The sequence below is a fragment of the Gopherus evgoodei genome, chromosome 12 (assembly GCF_007399415.2).
Source record: "Gopherus evgoodei ecotype Sinaloan lineage chromosome 12, rGopEvg1_v1.p, whole genome shotgun sequence".
Taxonomy (NCBI): domain Eukaryota; kingdom Metazoa; phylum Chordata; order Testudines; family Testudinidae; genus Gopherus; species Gopherus evgoodei.
Window position 1 is genome coordinate 4,309,885 of NC_044333.1, and position 13,329 is coordinate 4,323,213.

General features: G+C 60.1%; 1 protein-coding gene across 8 annotated transcripts in view; it reads left to right on the forward strand.

The window, feature by feature from the left end:
- The window catches only part of FCSK (fucose kinase), a 38,351-nt gene extending 26,256 nt beyond the window's left edge, over positions 1-12,095 (forward strand). For 7 of the 8 annotated variants that reach the window (XM_030581540.1, XM_030581542.1, XM_030581543.1 and 4 more), the window contains 10 exons: positions 192-556; positions 1,868-2,078; positions 2,890-3,056; positions 3,656-3,883; positions 5,049-5,192; positions 5,855-5,974; positions 7,608-7,795; positions 9,409-9,508; positions 11,028-11,251; positions 11,502-12,095. In XM_030581540.1, the coding sequence (XP_030437400.1) occupies positions 192-556; positions 1,868-2,078; positions 2,890-3,056; positions 3,656-3,883; positions 5,049-5,192; positions 5,855-5,974; positions 7,608-7,795; positions 9,409-9,508; positions 11,028-11,251; positions 11,502-11,603 (1,849 nt within the window). In that variant the 3' untranslated portion in view covers positions 11,604-12,095. Of the gene's footprint in view, positions 1-191; positions 557-1,867; positions 2,079-2,889; positions 3,057-3,655; positions 3,884-5,048; positions 5,193-5,854; positions 5,975-7,607; positions 7,796-9,408; positions 9,509-11,027; positions 11,252-11,501 lie in introns of those variants that run through there. The other variant, XM_030581546.1, reaches the window with a different exon arrangement.
- The last annotated feature ends 1,234 nt before the right edge of the window (positions 12,096-13,329 follow it).

The window sequence follows — 13,329 nt, forward strand, 5'->3', positions numbered from 1 at the left end:
TCCATGATTCCCTCTCCCTGTGCCTTCGGGAGGTGCAGGCCTCTCAGGATCTGCTTTCCCTGGGGCAGAACTGAGGCTCTTTTTGTAGGTAGGGAGGCTAGAGGGGCAGATGCCCACTGCCTAGGCCTCCGGCCCCCGTTGCACATGGCAGCGTGGTGCCCGCTCTCTGAGGCTGCTTCTCACTCCGGCAGGGAGGGGGATCTCTGGGGCTCCGAGGTCCCGCGGAGGAGCCGCTGCCTGCTGAACGCCCGCCTCTTCCCTGTTCTGCACGCTGCCGAGCCCCTGGGGGTCCAGGACGTGCTGCGGTTCCTGGGCTCCCAGGAGGGCGAGGGGCTGGGGCAGTGGCGAGCCTCGTGGCGCATGTCCTGGGAGCAGCTGCTGATGTGCCTAGACCAGGAGGTGGAGCTGGCGTCCCGCCGGGCGCTCTTCTTCCGCCAGGCACAGGGCAAGCTACGCGGGGTGCTGCTGGAACACAGGGACTGCAGCCTCCTGCCACTGATCCGCACGGCTGTCAACGAGGGCTACCAGGAGGCCATGCTGAGCACTCTGGACCAGGGTGAGAGCTGGGCGGGCGGCTGCCTGTGGCTGCATGTGACCTTCGTGTCAGCCACACGTGCTGCTCTGGGCCGTCAGGAAGCAGACTCCAGCCCTACGGTGATTTAGCCCCTGTGCAGGCCCACGAGCGCTGGTGGATTTGGGCATTGGTGGGGACCCTTGAACACAGCCGGTCACTCTCCCTTGCTAAGCCAGCTGTGCAGCCCTTACAGCGGCCAGGGGACTAGTCACTGGGATGTCAGCCCAGAGGCCTGCCGGATTCCATCTTTGCGGATCACACTGTGCGTCTCTGAGTCTCTCCTGCTGTCTTTGCAGTTGGCTACAGGGTGTTCTCCATCCCCTGTGTAACGCCGGGTCCCAGACAGCTGAACAGACGGCACCACAGTCCCTTCCCCCTCCCCTGCCATGCACTCACCTCTGGAGAGGAATGTGGCCACTTTGAACATCCCTCAGGCACGTGGCTTACGGAGTCTGCTGGAGGGCAGAGTTTCCTCCCGTTCTCGCTAGCGAAGCCGTGTGGAAGCCAAAGCCTGAGCGCACTTTCCGTTGTGGCAGACAGTGGGTTTCCAGCTAGCCTGGCCTGTGGCTATGAGCGGGCAGAGCATGCTGGGTAACAGCATGCAAATAAGTAGCGCCAAATAACTCTTCTGCTCCTGGAATTGCCAGGCCCTGCGGGCTTTGGGAAGTGGAAATGGGCTTGCCCTGGCGAGGTGGGCTACCAGAGCATAGGTCCATTGTAGATGTGCTGCAGAAAGGTGCCGGCTTGAGCGCCTCTATGTCCAGAATCCATGTAGTAATTTCCACTACATGCACCCGACGAAGTGGGTATTCACCCATGAAAGCTCATGCTCCAAAACGTCTGTCAGTCTATAAAGTGCCACAGGACTCTTTGCTGCTTTTATTTATCTCCAGAACAGGCACTGCACCGGCATTGGCAGTGCCAGCTTCTGTGGGCTGCCCCAGCTCAGTGCCCCACCCCCGGTTAGCACAAGGGAGGGAGTTCACTCCTTGCCTCATTCAGCCCTTGGATCCACCCAGGATAGTCAATAAGGGAGTTGATGATGGTGGGTCATGGGACGTGGGCACTGGGCTGAGACCCAGCAAACTCATTCCACTCAGGGACAGGGGGGTGTGCTCTGGTTCAGGACAACTGTAGATTAGTGGCTGGAGGGGCTTGGGGGGCAGAAGAAGACGGTAACTTTCATGCTAGATGAGGAGGCAAGAAATCCTGCCATGGACAGCGGCTCTCTAAGGCTCCAGCTTGCTGGGCCGTGACTGACTTCCGCTCTGATGGCTTCCTTTTGCTTCACAGTGGCATCTGTTACTGCTGACCCTGGGGTGGCAGCCCGGGCTCTCGCCTGCATCGCCGACGTGCTGGGCTGCATGGCCAAAGGGGACGGGGGCTTACGGAGTGGGCCAGCCGCCAACCGGGAGTGGGCCCCAGCCTTCCAGCAGCTGGAGAGAGGCAACATCGCTGAGGGAGTGAAGGCGCTCGCCAAAGAGAGGAGGAAATGGCTGGGCAGGTATGGCTGAACAGACTGGGCTGCTGGGCCCTTGCTGCCCGGGAGCCAGCGGGAGTGGCAGAGATGTTGTGTTGGGGGCTGTGACGCTGGGCTCTCCCCCCTGAATGGACCAGGGTTCCCCACCGGGTCTGCAGGGATGTCACCACCATTTTGCCGCATTTCCAGCCCTGTCTCATGGCCTTTCTGCAGCAGGCAGCGGGGTTTGCTGTGAGGTCTCAGGGCTGTCAGCCATTCACTGACAGACTGGCCTGATCCCCCTGCTCTAGGTAGGGGACTGATTGCCCCTCCTCACCAGCAGCTTGGGTCCCAGGTAGGGTGACCAGACAGCAAATGTGAAAAATCGGAACGGGGTGGGAGGTAGTAGGAGCCTATGTAAGAGAGAGACCCAAAAATCAGGACTGTCCCTATAAAATTGGGACATCTGGTCACCCTAGTCCCAGGTCCTGCTGGAAATCCATAAACTCTCCAGCTGATGCTAAGGACACTGCTGGGCATCAGCCCTGTGTCTCTGCAGGGGGCTTTGTGCTGGGCTGACTGATGTTCCTGGGCATCTCTATCTCTGCAGCCCTGGACTGTGGCTGGCAGATCGACTAAGGACCCAGCCACGCACTAGGTGGTCAGTAACCATGACAACCTGTGCCAAAGGCCGACATGGGCACCACTGCCGTCCTGTAGCCAGTCGAGCGTGTTTCTGCTCAGTGTTGTCAGAGCCGCTAACTGTGGCCGTGCCGCTGGCATGCCTGGAGGAAGACGCTCCAATGGTGCTCTCTGCCAGCTGGTGAGTGGTGCGTATCTCCCCCTGCCGTTTCAGGCCGGCGCTGCTGGTGAGGGCCGCCCGGCACTACGAGGGGGCCGAGCAGATCCTGATCCGCCAGGCTGTGATGTCGGCATGCCGGTTCATCAGCGTCGGGCCGGAGGAGCCCCCTCCTGTCGGTCACTGGGTGCTGGTGGAGTGCCCTGCCCGGATAGACGTCTCTGGTGAGCACCTCGGGGTGGGAGCAGCTTCCATAGGCCCCAGTTCAAGGGCTTTCTCTTCTGGCCTGGCCACCAGGGCAGGGCCGGGGCTGCAGGGAGCCCTGGTGCGAAGGGAGCAGCGCACAGCTGGTGGACAGCACTGGTTGTAAACAGGCACATGGCTCGCCGACCACCATTCCCCGACAGCTGAGCTCCAGCAATGCACCGCCCCAGCAAGCAGCAGCTGCCACAGAAATACGGTTGAACGCCCGTGCCAAGCTCAGTGTTTCCAGGCTACACACGGACCAGGCCGGCCCTCTCCGGAGAGGGCTTGGGGCAGGAGGTTTCCTGGGTTCATGCTCATCTGTTTAAGGTGTCTCACAGGAGGGTGGCTTGTGGATGCTGCCTTTAAGAGGGACTTGGACGGGGAGATATGGCCTGGCTTATTGGGCTCTGGAGGTCATGCCCTGCATGGCGGACAGCATGGGGAAGGCGGGTAGGGAGAAGGAATCTAAGGGGGGGTGTTATAGCACTGCCTGGAGAGGACAGGAGATGAGGGCTGGTCTGTGGGTGGCCGTCCTGCATGAGGGTCCGTTGAGTGCGCACCCCTCTGTGCCTTGCAGGTGGCTGGAGTGACACTCCTCCAATCACGTACGAGCACGGGGGCGCCGTGGTGGACATTGCCATCCTGGTGGATGGGCGCAGACCAATCGGGGCCCGGGCCCGGCGCATCGCTGAGCCGGAGCTCCGGCTGGTCAGTGCTAGCGGCGCTCTGGAGGGCGAGGTGGTGCTGGAGCTGGTGTGCCAGGACCTGGAGGACCTGCAAGATTACTGCCAGCCTCACGCACCAGGTAAGACCCACCCCGCTGCTCACCAGCTGCTCCGCAGCCCAGGAAAGGGGCTGGGGGTCACTTGCAGTGCCCCATGGGTGGCAGAGAGTGGGTCACTGGTGCTTGTGAATTCTCCAGGGTTATTCTCATATTGGCCCCTGGGGGGCGCCAAGTAGTGACCTGTGCTGCACCCCCCTAGCACCAAGACGGGCCATCCCCCCAGCTGGCTTGCATGCCTGCATCCACTGCAGGTCTCAGAAGCGGGGTCCGTTCCCGGTCAGGCTGGCAGGAATGACATCCACCTGGTGCCAGAGGGGTTCTGTGGGCTGGGCGGGGGGTGAAATTGTGCAGAGTTAAACGCAAGAAGCAGGATGTCCCGGGGGATCAGGAATGGGCCAGATCGCTGTCTGGGGAACCATTCCCCGAGCTTCGCCACTGAACCCTCCCCTGCGGCTGGCCGTACTGTGGCCAGTAGAGGAGTTGGGGGGGCTCATCCCTAGCAGACAGCAGCCTGCAGCACAAAACCCACTGCCAGGGCGGGTGGCCAAGGATGGCCCAGTGAGTTTGGTGCTGGTCAGGGGCTGGGTTTAGTCCCTATTCTGCTACAGACTTCCTGTGGGGCCAGGGGCAAGTCCCCTAGCCTGTCTGTGCCTCAACTCCCCCTCTGTGCAATGGTGTGATAGCCCTGCCCTGCCCGTCAGGGGTGGGGAGGTGATAACAGAGGCCGGGTGGATAAGAGAGGCCCAGGCTGGAGACCTGCGTAGCACAGACAGCCCAGGCGCCACTGGGGATGGAGATGCTCATCCTGTTGCTGCTTGTTCCGGACAGTGAGGCTGTTGGCACCTTTCCCGTGCCAGCAGCCCCACCAAAATGAGCCAGCCCCGGGGGGACCATCGGCTCAGCAAGTCCCCCCCTCCCCCTCCTCCAGGACCTGCTGATCCGTGCCATGGGGAGAGCAGGCCTCCGAGCTGGGGCTGCAGCTCTGCCCATGCCCTGGCTGGCCTGGGTGGGGTCTCTATGAGCACCCGCCTGTCAGGAGCTTGTGCTAATGGCTGACCCAGCAGCCGTGACCTGGCTGGGCACCATGTTAGTCTGCTGGCAGTGTAGGGGTTAACCCAGCAGGGGCTTGGTGGCCAGGGCATGGCCATGCTGACCTGCCTTTCAGGGGTTCCCCTCTCCTTTCCAGGGGCCTTGCTGAAAGCGGCTTTCATCTGCACCCAGATTGTCACCCTCGCTTCCCAGAAGCCCTTGCAGGCCCAGCTGCTGGAGTGCTTTGGTGGAGGATTTGAAGTGCACAGCTGGTCCAGCCTGCCCCATGGATCCGGCCTGGGTATGTTCGTGGCTCCCATTTGCACAGGGCACAGTCTGGGCAGCGAGCGTAGGTAACCCTAGCCCAGGAGAGCTCTGGGGCTTGGCTTCAGTTCCCGTAGGAGGCTACAGGAAAGACATTCGCAGCCAGGCCTGCCCTGGTCACGTTCTTGGGCCTGGCTGGTCACTCCTAACAGAGTGAGGGATGTTGAACAGCAGCATGGCTGGGGCTGGGGCTCCCCCAACCGGGCCTGTGGGGATGCACTCCCCGGCCGTGCCCTCGGGCACTCAGGAGAAACTCGCTCTCTGGCTCCGGGCCTCCTGCTTGGGCACAGCATGCTGGACGCCTTGAGGGAGGGGCCATGGGCTCGGCCGCTGGGGAGGGATCCAAGCTTCTTTCTGTGGCTTCCTTGCTGTGCTCTGCAGGCCAGTTCCCTCCAGCCTGGCAATGCAGAGCATGGGGATTACAGGGGCCACCCAGCACAGAGAGCTGCTTACGTCCTCTTGCATCTCTGCAGCTGCTCTGGGAGGTGGGGACGTAACCTAGCTACGGCCCCCATGGCCCTGCCCTGCCCTGCCCTGCCCTGCCCTGCGGGGCGCAGGGTCGTTTCATGGGCCATGGCTCAGAAGTGGTCCCCATGCACCCTCTGCCTCACCTCCCTGCCCCGTCTTTGGCTCCTCCAGGCACCAGCAGCATCCTGGCTGGGGCAGTGATGGCGGCACTGTACCGGGCGGCCGGGAAATCTGCCAACGCAGAGTCCCTTATCCACGCCGTGCTGCATCTGGAGCAGGTGCTCACCACAGGTAACGGCACAGAGACCGGTGTGTTTTTTTTTTTGGGGGGGGGGGGGGGTCTGCCATGGTCTGGCCCGGCTGCCTGAATGGACCCCCTGACCAGGATGTGTGGGGCAAGGGTGGCATGAGCCTGTGGCAGCTGGGGTACGCCATCCCAGGCTGCCTCTGCGCTGCACAGCCCTGGCCCGTCAGACACACTGCCTCTCTGCCATTCTCGCTGCCCCGCCCGCGGACCCGGCCTCGCCACACAGCTGGAGGTTTGAACTGCCCCACAGGCCAGCCTGCCCCATGGCCCCGGCTGCTTCGGCCCCTTATTCTGCCCTGCTGGTTCAGGCTATCTCAGCAACAGGCAGCATTATCCCTCGTGGTGCACGCTGCCTGTCCCCCTGCTAGCCTCCACAGGGGCTGTTTGATCAGTTCCCGGTCCCCAACCAAGCAGCCCGCCTCCCTCTTCCCTCCAGCCGGCCCCTCAGCAGCACACTGCCAGGGCCTTCCCCAATATCCTGCCTGTCCAACTCCTGGGTGACTTCTGCACCTGCACATTCAAAATTCTGCACCCAAGATTTTAAAATTCTGAAAATGTCAAAATAACACAATATAATCACGCCAGTTTCAATTTATTTCAAAATAGTTGTCAGCAGGTCTGTGGGTAACAATCCAGACAACAAAAAGATTCAGGAAATGTTTTTTGACAAATAGATTCCTCACTTGGCTTAATTCAGAACTTTGAGTAATAATTCATTTAAACTGCAGTACGGAAACGTATTTACTGCTCTGTTCAAAAGCAGTGCAAGGGCTTGTGGGAGTCGGGTAGCAGAGGAGCTGAGGGAGAGAGGAGCCTGGGAGTGAACCTAGAGGGTTGCTGGGTGTGGGTGGGAGAAGTATGGAATAGATTTGTGCGGGGAGTTGGGGAGCCTCCCTCATGCAGACCCTGGCCGACCTGTAGCCTCTCCCATTCAGTCAGGTACATCTGCCCCTGTCCCCAAGTGTCCCTGCACCCCCATTCAGCCAGGCATAGCTACACGTCCCCCATGTGGCCCCTGCACTCCCAACTCCCCCCCATCCCCATGTGGCCCTGCACCCTCACCCAGCCAGGCATAGCTGCCCCAGACCCCATGTGTCCCTGCACCCCACACTACTCCCCATCCCCATGTGGCCCTGCACCACCTCCCATTCAGCCCCTGGCTCAATCCTGCCACCCCACTAGCTCCTTGCCGCTGCCTCAGTCTGTCCCCCTCACTAGCCCTTCTGAACTTGTGTGACTCCCCCAGCCAGCAGCCCCATGTGCCCCGCTCTCTCCAGTCCCCCATAGCCTACGTCTCCTCACCTGGCCATGCGGGCAGGGCACTGTGAAGAAGGCAGCCTCTGCCCCCTCCCCCTCCATGGCTGGCTGCTCCAACCCATGAGCCTGCTGCCCTTTCTTCGGGTGCCACATCAGCCCCTGGGCGGCTGAAGGTGTAATTGCAGCTTCCCTTCACCTTCCCGTCAGAATCAATTACTCTGCGGAGGAAAGAAAGTCTGTGGGGAGTATTAATTCTGTGCGTGCACAATGGCGCAAAATTCCCCTCGGCTGCAGGGCTGGGCCTGAAACCATTAGTGTCCTTGCGGCCTGCTGCTGTGTAACGGGCCCTGTTGCTGGCAGGAGGGGGATGGCAGGACCAGGTTGGCGGGCTTGTGCCAGGCATCAAGATCGGGAGGTCAAAGGCCCTGCTGCCCCTGAAGGTAGAGGTGGAGCAGATCCCCGTGCCGGAAGGCTTTCCCCAGACCCTGAACCAGCACCTGCTCCTGATTTACACAGGGAAGACTCGGCTGGCCCGCAACTTGCTCCAGGTAAAGCATGTGCCCCTCCATGCCTCGGGGGGCATTCCCCACCCAGCCCCCAGCAAGGCCCCAGCAGGCGTGGGCAGATATAGCAGCCTCTTCCAACAGCAGTTCAGCCTTCCCTCGCTCTAACTCTCCCAGTGCTCTACAGGGCAGGGTCACTCCTCTCCCTGGTCCACAGCTGAGGGCCAGAGCTGGGAAATGACCTGCCCCTGTCCGATGCAGCTGAGCCAAGCCTAGAACCCTGCTCCCAGCCCCCTGCTTAGTTTGTTGGCCCCAGCTTTATTAGGACATTAGTCTAGGACCCAGGTGCCCAGCCATGGACCCAGCCCCTGCTGCGCTAGGTGCTGCATGGGCACAGGCAGCCAGACGGCCCCATCCTGCACAGCTGTGGCTCATTGCAAGGAACTGGCTGTGTCCCTCCCTTGGCTCTGTCCCCGCTGCAGTGAAAGTGATGGCTGGCTCCCAGGAGCAGCTGTCCAGTGCTCAGTCCACGGCTCACATGGGAAGGTGGCTGGTCAGACATACCCAGTGCAAGGGGACAGTGCCCGGGGACAGTGCCCAGGGCTGAGCAGGGATACTTAGTCACACTAGGATTTTCTTTATTTGTAATTCATAGAAACAACCTGGGCGCCGCCTTCCCATGCTCTGGAGAGCAGCTCACAGCGCCCGCAAATGGGGGGTTTCCCTAAACTGCTCTGGATAGAGGCCAGGCTGCAAATCATTCTCACACAACCCCTCAGGATCCTGCTCAGCAATTGGGCTCCCCATGGGGCCTGGAGCCCCCTGCCCCTACTCTCTGCTAGCGGGGGCAGCTCCAGCAGCAGGGGAGCCTTAGGCAGGGGAACAGCAGAATCTGGGCCAGCCTGCAGGACAGCCAGGTGTCCAACAGCAGGAGCAGAGCGCAGGGCTGTCAGACAGCAGCTCCCACCTCTAGCGGGCAGAGCCCTGCCCGACGATTGGTTCCGTGCCTGGAACGTAGCTGCTGGCAGCGAGAGTTCGGGGTCACCTGGCAGGGGCCCTGCCTCCCCCACTTGAGGCACGGCAGGGGGGCTCTGAGGCAGCGGGAGTCCATGCAGCGGAGTGGAGATGGGCCTTAACCCGAGCCCCTGCCTGCGCTGGGGGGAAGGAAGGGGTATTAAAGCTCGCAGAGGAGCCTTGCCTTGCCTGCCACAGCAAGGGGTGAGGCTCGCTGCCCCCTCAGGCCTGCCTGGGTCCCCAGAGAACGTCTGAGCCAGGGGCCCTGCAGAGCCACCTCTGCCCATTTCCCTTCGGTTCCATGTGCTGCTGCCCCTTTTCAGGGCCGAGCTGGTTCAGGTGCTGGGGATGGGTCACAGCTGGATCCAGGGCCAGTAGCCCAGCTTCAGGGGTTAAGTCCCAGCTCGTTTCTGCCAGCTTGGAGGAGCCGCCCCGGCCATCGCACAACTCCTCCCCTCCCCCCCAAGATCCCTGGACCAGCAAAGGTGCTGGGAGCTGCACTGAACAGATGGGAAACAGGCTCACTCCTGTTTTCCTGGTGCATCCCCGAGTGCTGGGGGTGGGGGTCCAGTAGCAGGGCAGGGCCCCTCGGGCTGGGAAGGCAGGTGAAGGTGATGCAGTTCATGGCTGGCCTCCCCTTGCAGGACGTGCTCAGGAACTGGTATGCCAGGCTGCCAGTGATTGTGCAGAACGCCGACGCCCTGGTGAGCAACGCGGAGCAGTGCGCCCGGGCCTTTCGGCAAGGTAAAGCAGCTGCATGCTCATCTCCGGGGCCCAGGGGGGCTTTCTGGAACCTGCCCTGAGCGCATGGCCCCTCTGCCGGGGTAGGGGCACTGTGGCTAAGGGCTCACATGCTACTGGGGCAAGCAGACAGGAAAGGCACCGCAGCTCCTGGGCTGTAGAGATCCCTTGGCTGGCCCAGGCCTAGCACCTGAGCAAGGTGCAGGCCTCTGGGAGCCCAGCTCCAGCCTAAGCACGGTGGCTGGCCTGCACTGCCCGCCGGGACTTGCAGCCTGCTGGGACTTGCAGCCTGCACTGCCCGCTGGGACACTGAAGAGGAAGGCAGCTGCCATCTGCTCCATTTCATGCCAATTCCATGGATGCCTCCTGCCAAGGCAGCCCTGCTCCAATGCCTTTAGCGCAGGTCCCACTTGTGCTTAGGAAGCCAAACAGCAGCTCTGTCAAGGTGGGCTGGGAGCTGCGGTGCTGGCTAGGATGTGATCAGGGTGCCACGGGGCCATGCCTTCACAGGGAGCCCCAGAACCTCAAAGGTGCACAGGGCTGCTCCTGCTGGGGCACTGTGCTTACGGCCTGGTTAAACTACGGTTTTGGTCAGTCGTTTCCAGCCGGTGCGTGTCGATGCAGCCCTAACACCTCATCAGCAGAGCAAATTGCTTTCCCAGTCTGGTTTCCCCCCCCTCCATGCAGAGGACTGTACAGGCCAGCGCCCCCACCCAGGCCGCCCAAAGGTGAGCCCTGCTCTTGCTGGAGTGCAACTGCAGCTGGGTTGAAACATTTGAAAAAACAGCAGACCCGCTGGCGGCTTGTTACTGGGGAGTCAGAGGCAGGAGCTTGTGTAACCCCCCCAGAGCTCAGGAGCAGCACATGGATCGGTAGGAACCAGCGGGATTGGGGGCGAGTGACTGTAGCTCTGGGCTCTTTACATCGAGGCTGGATGCCTTTCTATAAAACAAGCTTGAGATCCAGGCTTGATGCAGTATTTCCTTGATGAGCTTCTGGTCTGATCGAATGGCCCCTTCTGCCCTTAATCCATGAATAGCCACCAAGCGCCAGTCCCTTGACTGCTGCAGAATCTTCATCGCAGCTGGTGCTGATGAAAAAGCTGCTGAGTTCTGCCTCCTCTAAGTAGCTGGAGATTCTGCAGCTCAGAAGCTGCCTCGTCTCACTGCAGCCTGAGCCAAGGGGCATGTCAGAGAAAGAGGGAGCTGCACCGTCTTTGCAGTGTCCCTTTTCTGACCACATCTGTGCTAAGAACATGGAAAGAGCCAGAATCCACCCCTCTTTCCCCAGGGGAGTGTTACAGATATGCAGACTTGGCTAGCAAGGGAGGCCATGGCGTTCACCACCAGGCAGGTGAAATGCTGCGGTGTCAGGCTGGCCAAGCGTATCATTTAGTTCTGATAGCACTGGCAGGGCAGACCCTGCCCACGTCCCCTGAGACCAGGGCTGGGGAACCCTTAGGGAACAGCTGCAGCTCTCCTGGGCACAGACCAATTCTTGACATTCTCGTTGTCTGCTCTAGGTAACCTGCCCCTCCTTGGCGAGTGCCTGACCCACTACTGGCACCAGAAGAAGTGCATGGCCCCAGGTTGTGAGCCTCTGGCTGTCAGACTCATGATGGATGCTCTCCAGCCGTATGTCTATGGGCAGAGCTTGGCAGGAGCTGGAGGTGGCGGGTTCCTCTACATCTTAACCAAGGAGCCCAGCCAGAAAGACTTTATACAGCAAATTCTAGCAAACACAGAGGTGAGCCATGCCCATTCGCTGCCACCCATCTCAGGGGTGATCAGGGTAGCGGATGGCTCTGCAGGGCCTTGCGTGTCCCAGGCACTGTGAGAGGGGTGCAGACTACAGCAGCCTGTGTCTCGTGGCATGTTGGCCAGGCAGTGGGAGGGGGTTAGAACTAAGCAAATAATCCCCATGCTACACCCACAGCTATTACCACCTAACAGCAAGGCCCCCGCTGTTGCTTTACTAACGTAACCTTTCATTGTAGGGCCTGGGGAATTTCAGCATCCACACCGTTGAAGTTGACACAGCTGGCTTCTCTCTGCAGCTAGTGGGGAGCGACCCTAAAGCAAGAGGTGACACGGAGTGAGAGGGCACAACCGGTCACGTGAAGACCAACGGGGCCCTGGTCTTTGTGCACTGCCAGTGAATGTTCAGAGAGCAGTCAACCTCCCACCGGGGCGTGAAAAACCTGCCCTAGGATTTTCCACTCACAGGAGTGGTGGGTGAATCCGTCCTGGTTTGGTTTCAATTCCGAGTGACTTCTGGCTTCAACAGCAGCAGCTGCACAGATTGCATGATCATCGCTGTAGAGTACGGGCCTCTGCCATTGGGCTGATGTAGCTGGGAAGCCCTCGGCCCCACAGCAGCCTGGGCTAGTGCCTATGACAGAACCAGGCCAGGTTCACCGGCAGGCCCCTCGCTGTTTGACAGCAGCGCGATGCTTTGGAGCAGTCCCACCCACAGGCTGGATAAAAAGGCTTGGCAGAATTTGTAATATTTTATAATTTCGACTGATATCAACATCTATTTTTAAGCATTTTTTCTATTCATCAATTAAAACGTTCGTAAGTGTGGGAAATTCTGGAGGGGCCAGCCTAGTTACTTAATGACAGACACTGAGGCCGAAAGCTAAAGCTGTAACGGTTAAAACACAAATTGTGACCATCACGTCAAACTTTGCAAGTAACCTGACATCACACCTCCAAGGCTTCAAGCAGCAGTTCCTTTTACTTTGCCTTTCTCAGGGGTGGGCAAACTTTTCGGCCCGAGGGCCACATCTGGGAATAGAAATTGTATGGCAGGCCATGAATGCTCACAAAATTGGGGCTGTGGTGTGGGAGGGGATGAGGGCTCTGGTTGGGGGTGCAGGATCTGGGGTGGGGCCAGAAATGAGTTCAGGGTGTAGGAGGGTGCTCTCAGCTGGGACCAAGGGGTTCAGAGGTCAGGAGGGGGATCAGAGCTGGGGCAGGGGGTTGGGGTGCAGGCTCCAGCTGGGAGTGTGTGCTCTGGGGGGGGCTGAGGGGTTTGGGGTGCAGGAAGGTGCTCTGGGCTAGGACCAAGGGGTTTGGAGGGGGATCAGGGCTGGGGCTCAGGGGTTTGGGGCATGGGGGGATGAGAGGTTTGGGGTGCAAGAGGGTGCTCCAGACTGGGAAAAAGGGGTTTGGAAGGTGGGAGGGGGATCAGGACTGGGGCTTGGGGTGCAGGCTCCAGGCACCACGTACCTGAAGCAGCGGCATGTCCCTCTCTAGCTCCTACATGAAGGCATGGCCAGGCAACTCTACACACTGCTCCATCTGCAGGCACCACCCCTGCAGCTCCCATTGGCTGTGGTTCCCACTTGAGGTGGGGGCAGTGTGTAGAGCAGAACCCCCTGGCTGCCCCTATGCATAGGAGCTGGAGAGGGGCTATGCTGCTGCTTCTGGGAGCTGCGTGGAGCAGCCCCTGACCCTGCTCCCTGGCTGGAGTGCCAGAACAGGGCAAGTCCCAGACCCTGCCCCGAGTGCGAGCTCGAGGGCCAGATTCAAACAGCTGGTGGGCTGGATCTGGCCCGTGGCCTATCTGTATATTTCAGTCATTGACTGAAATTGTTTTTCATCTATTTGTATGTACAATGAAATCAGTGTTTCAACGTCTGCTGATAAACTAATCCTTTCAAGCCTCTAAAGAACAGAGATGGCCACTGCCGTTGCTCAGGTCCTGTACCTGTATTTTTATATGGTCTTTCTGCAGATGGCATCAGTAACTGGGTCCATGGGAATGGTGACTAATGCTTGATTTGCAAGTATCTCCTGCACTGAGCCGTCTCCTGAGGA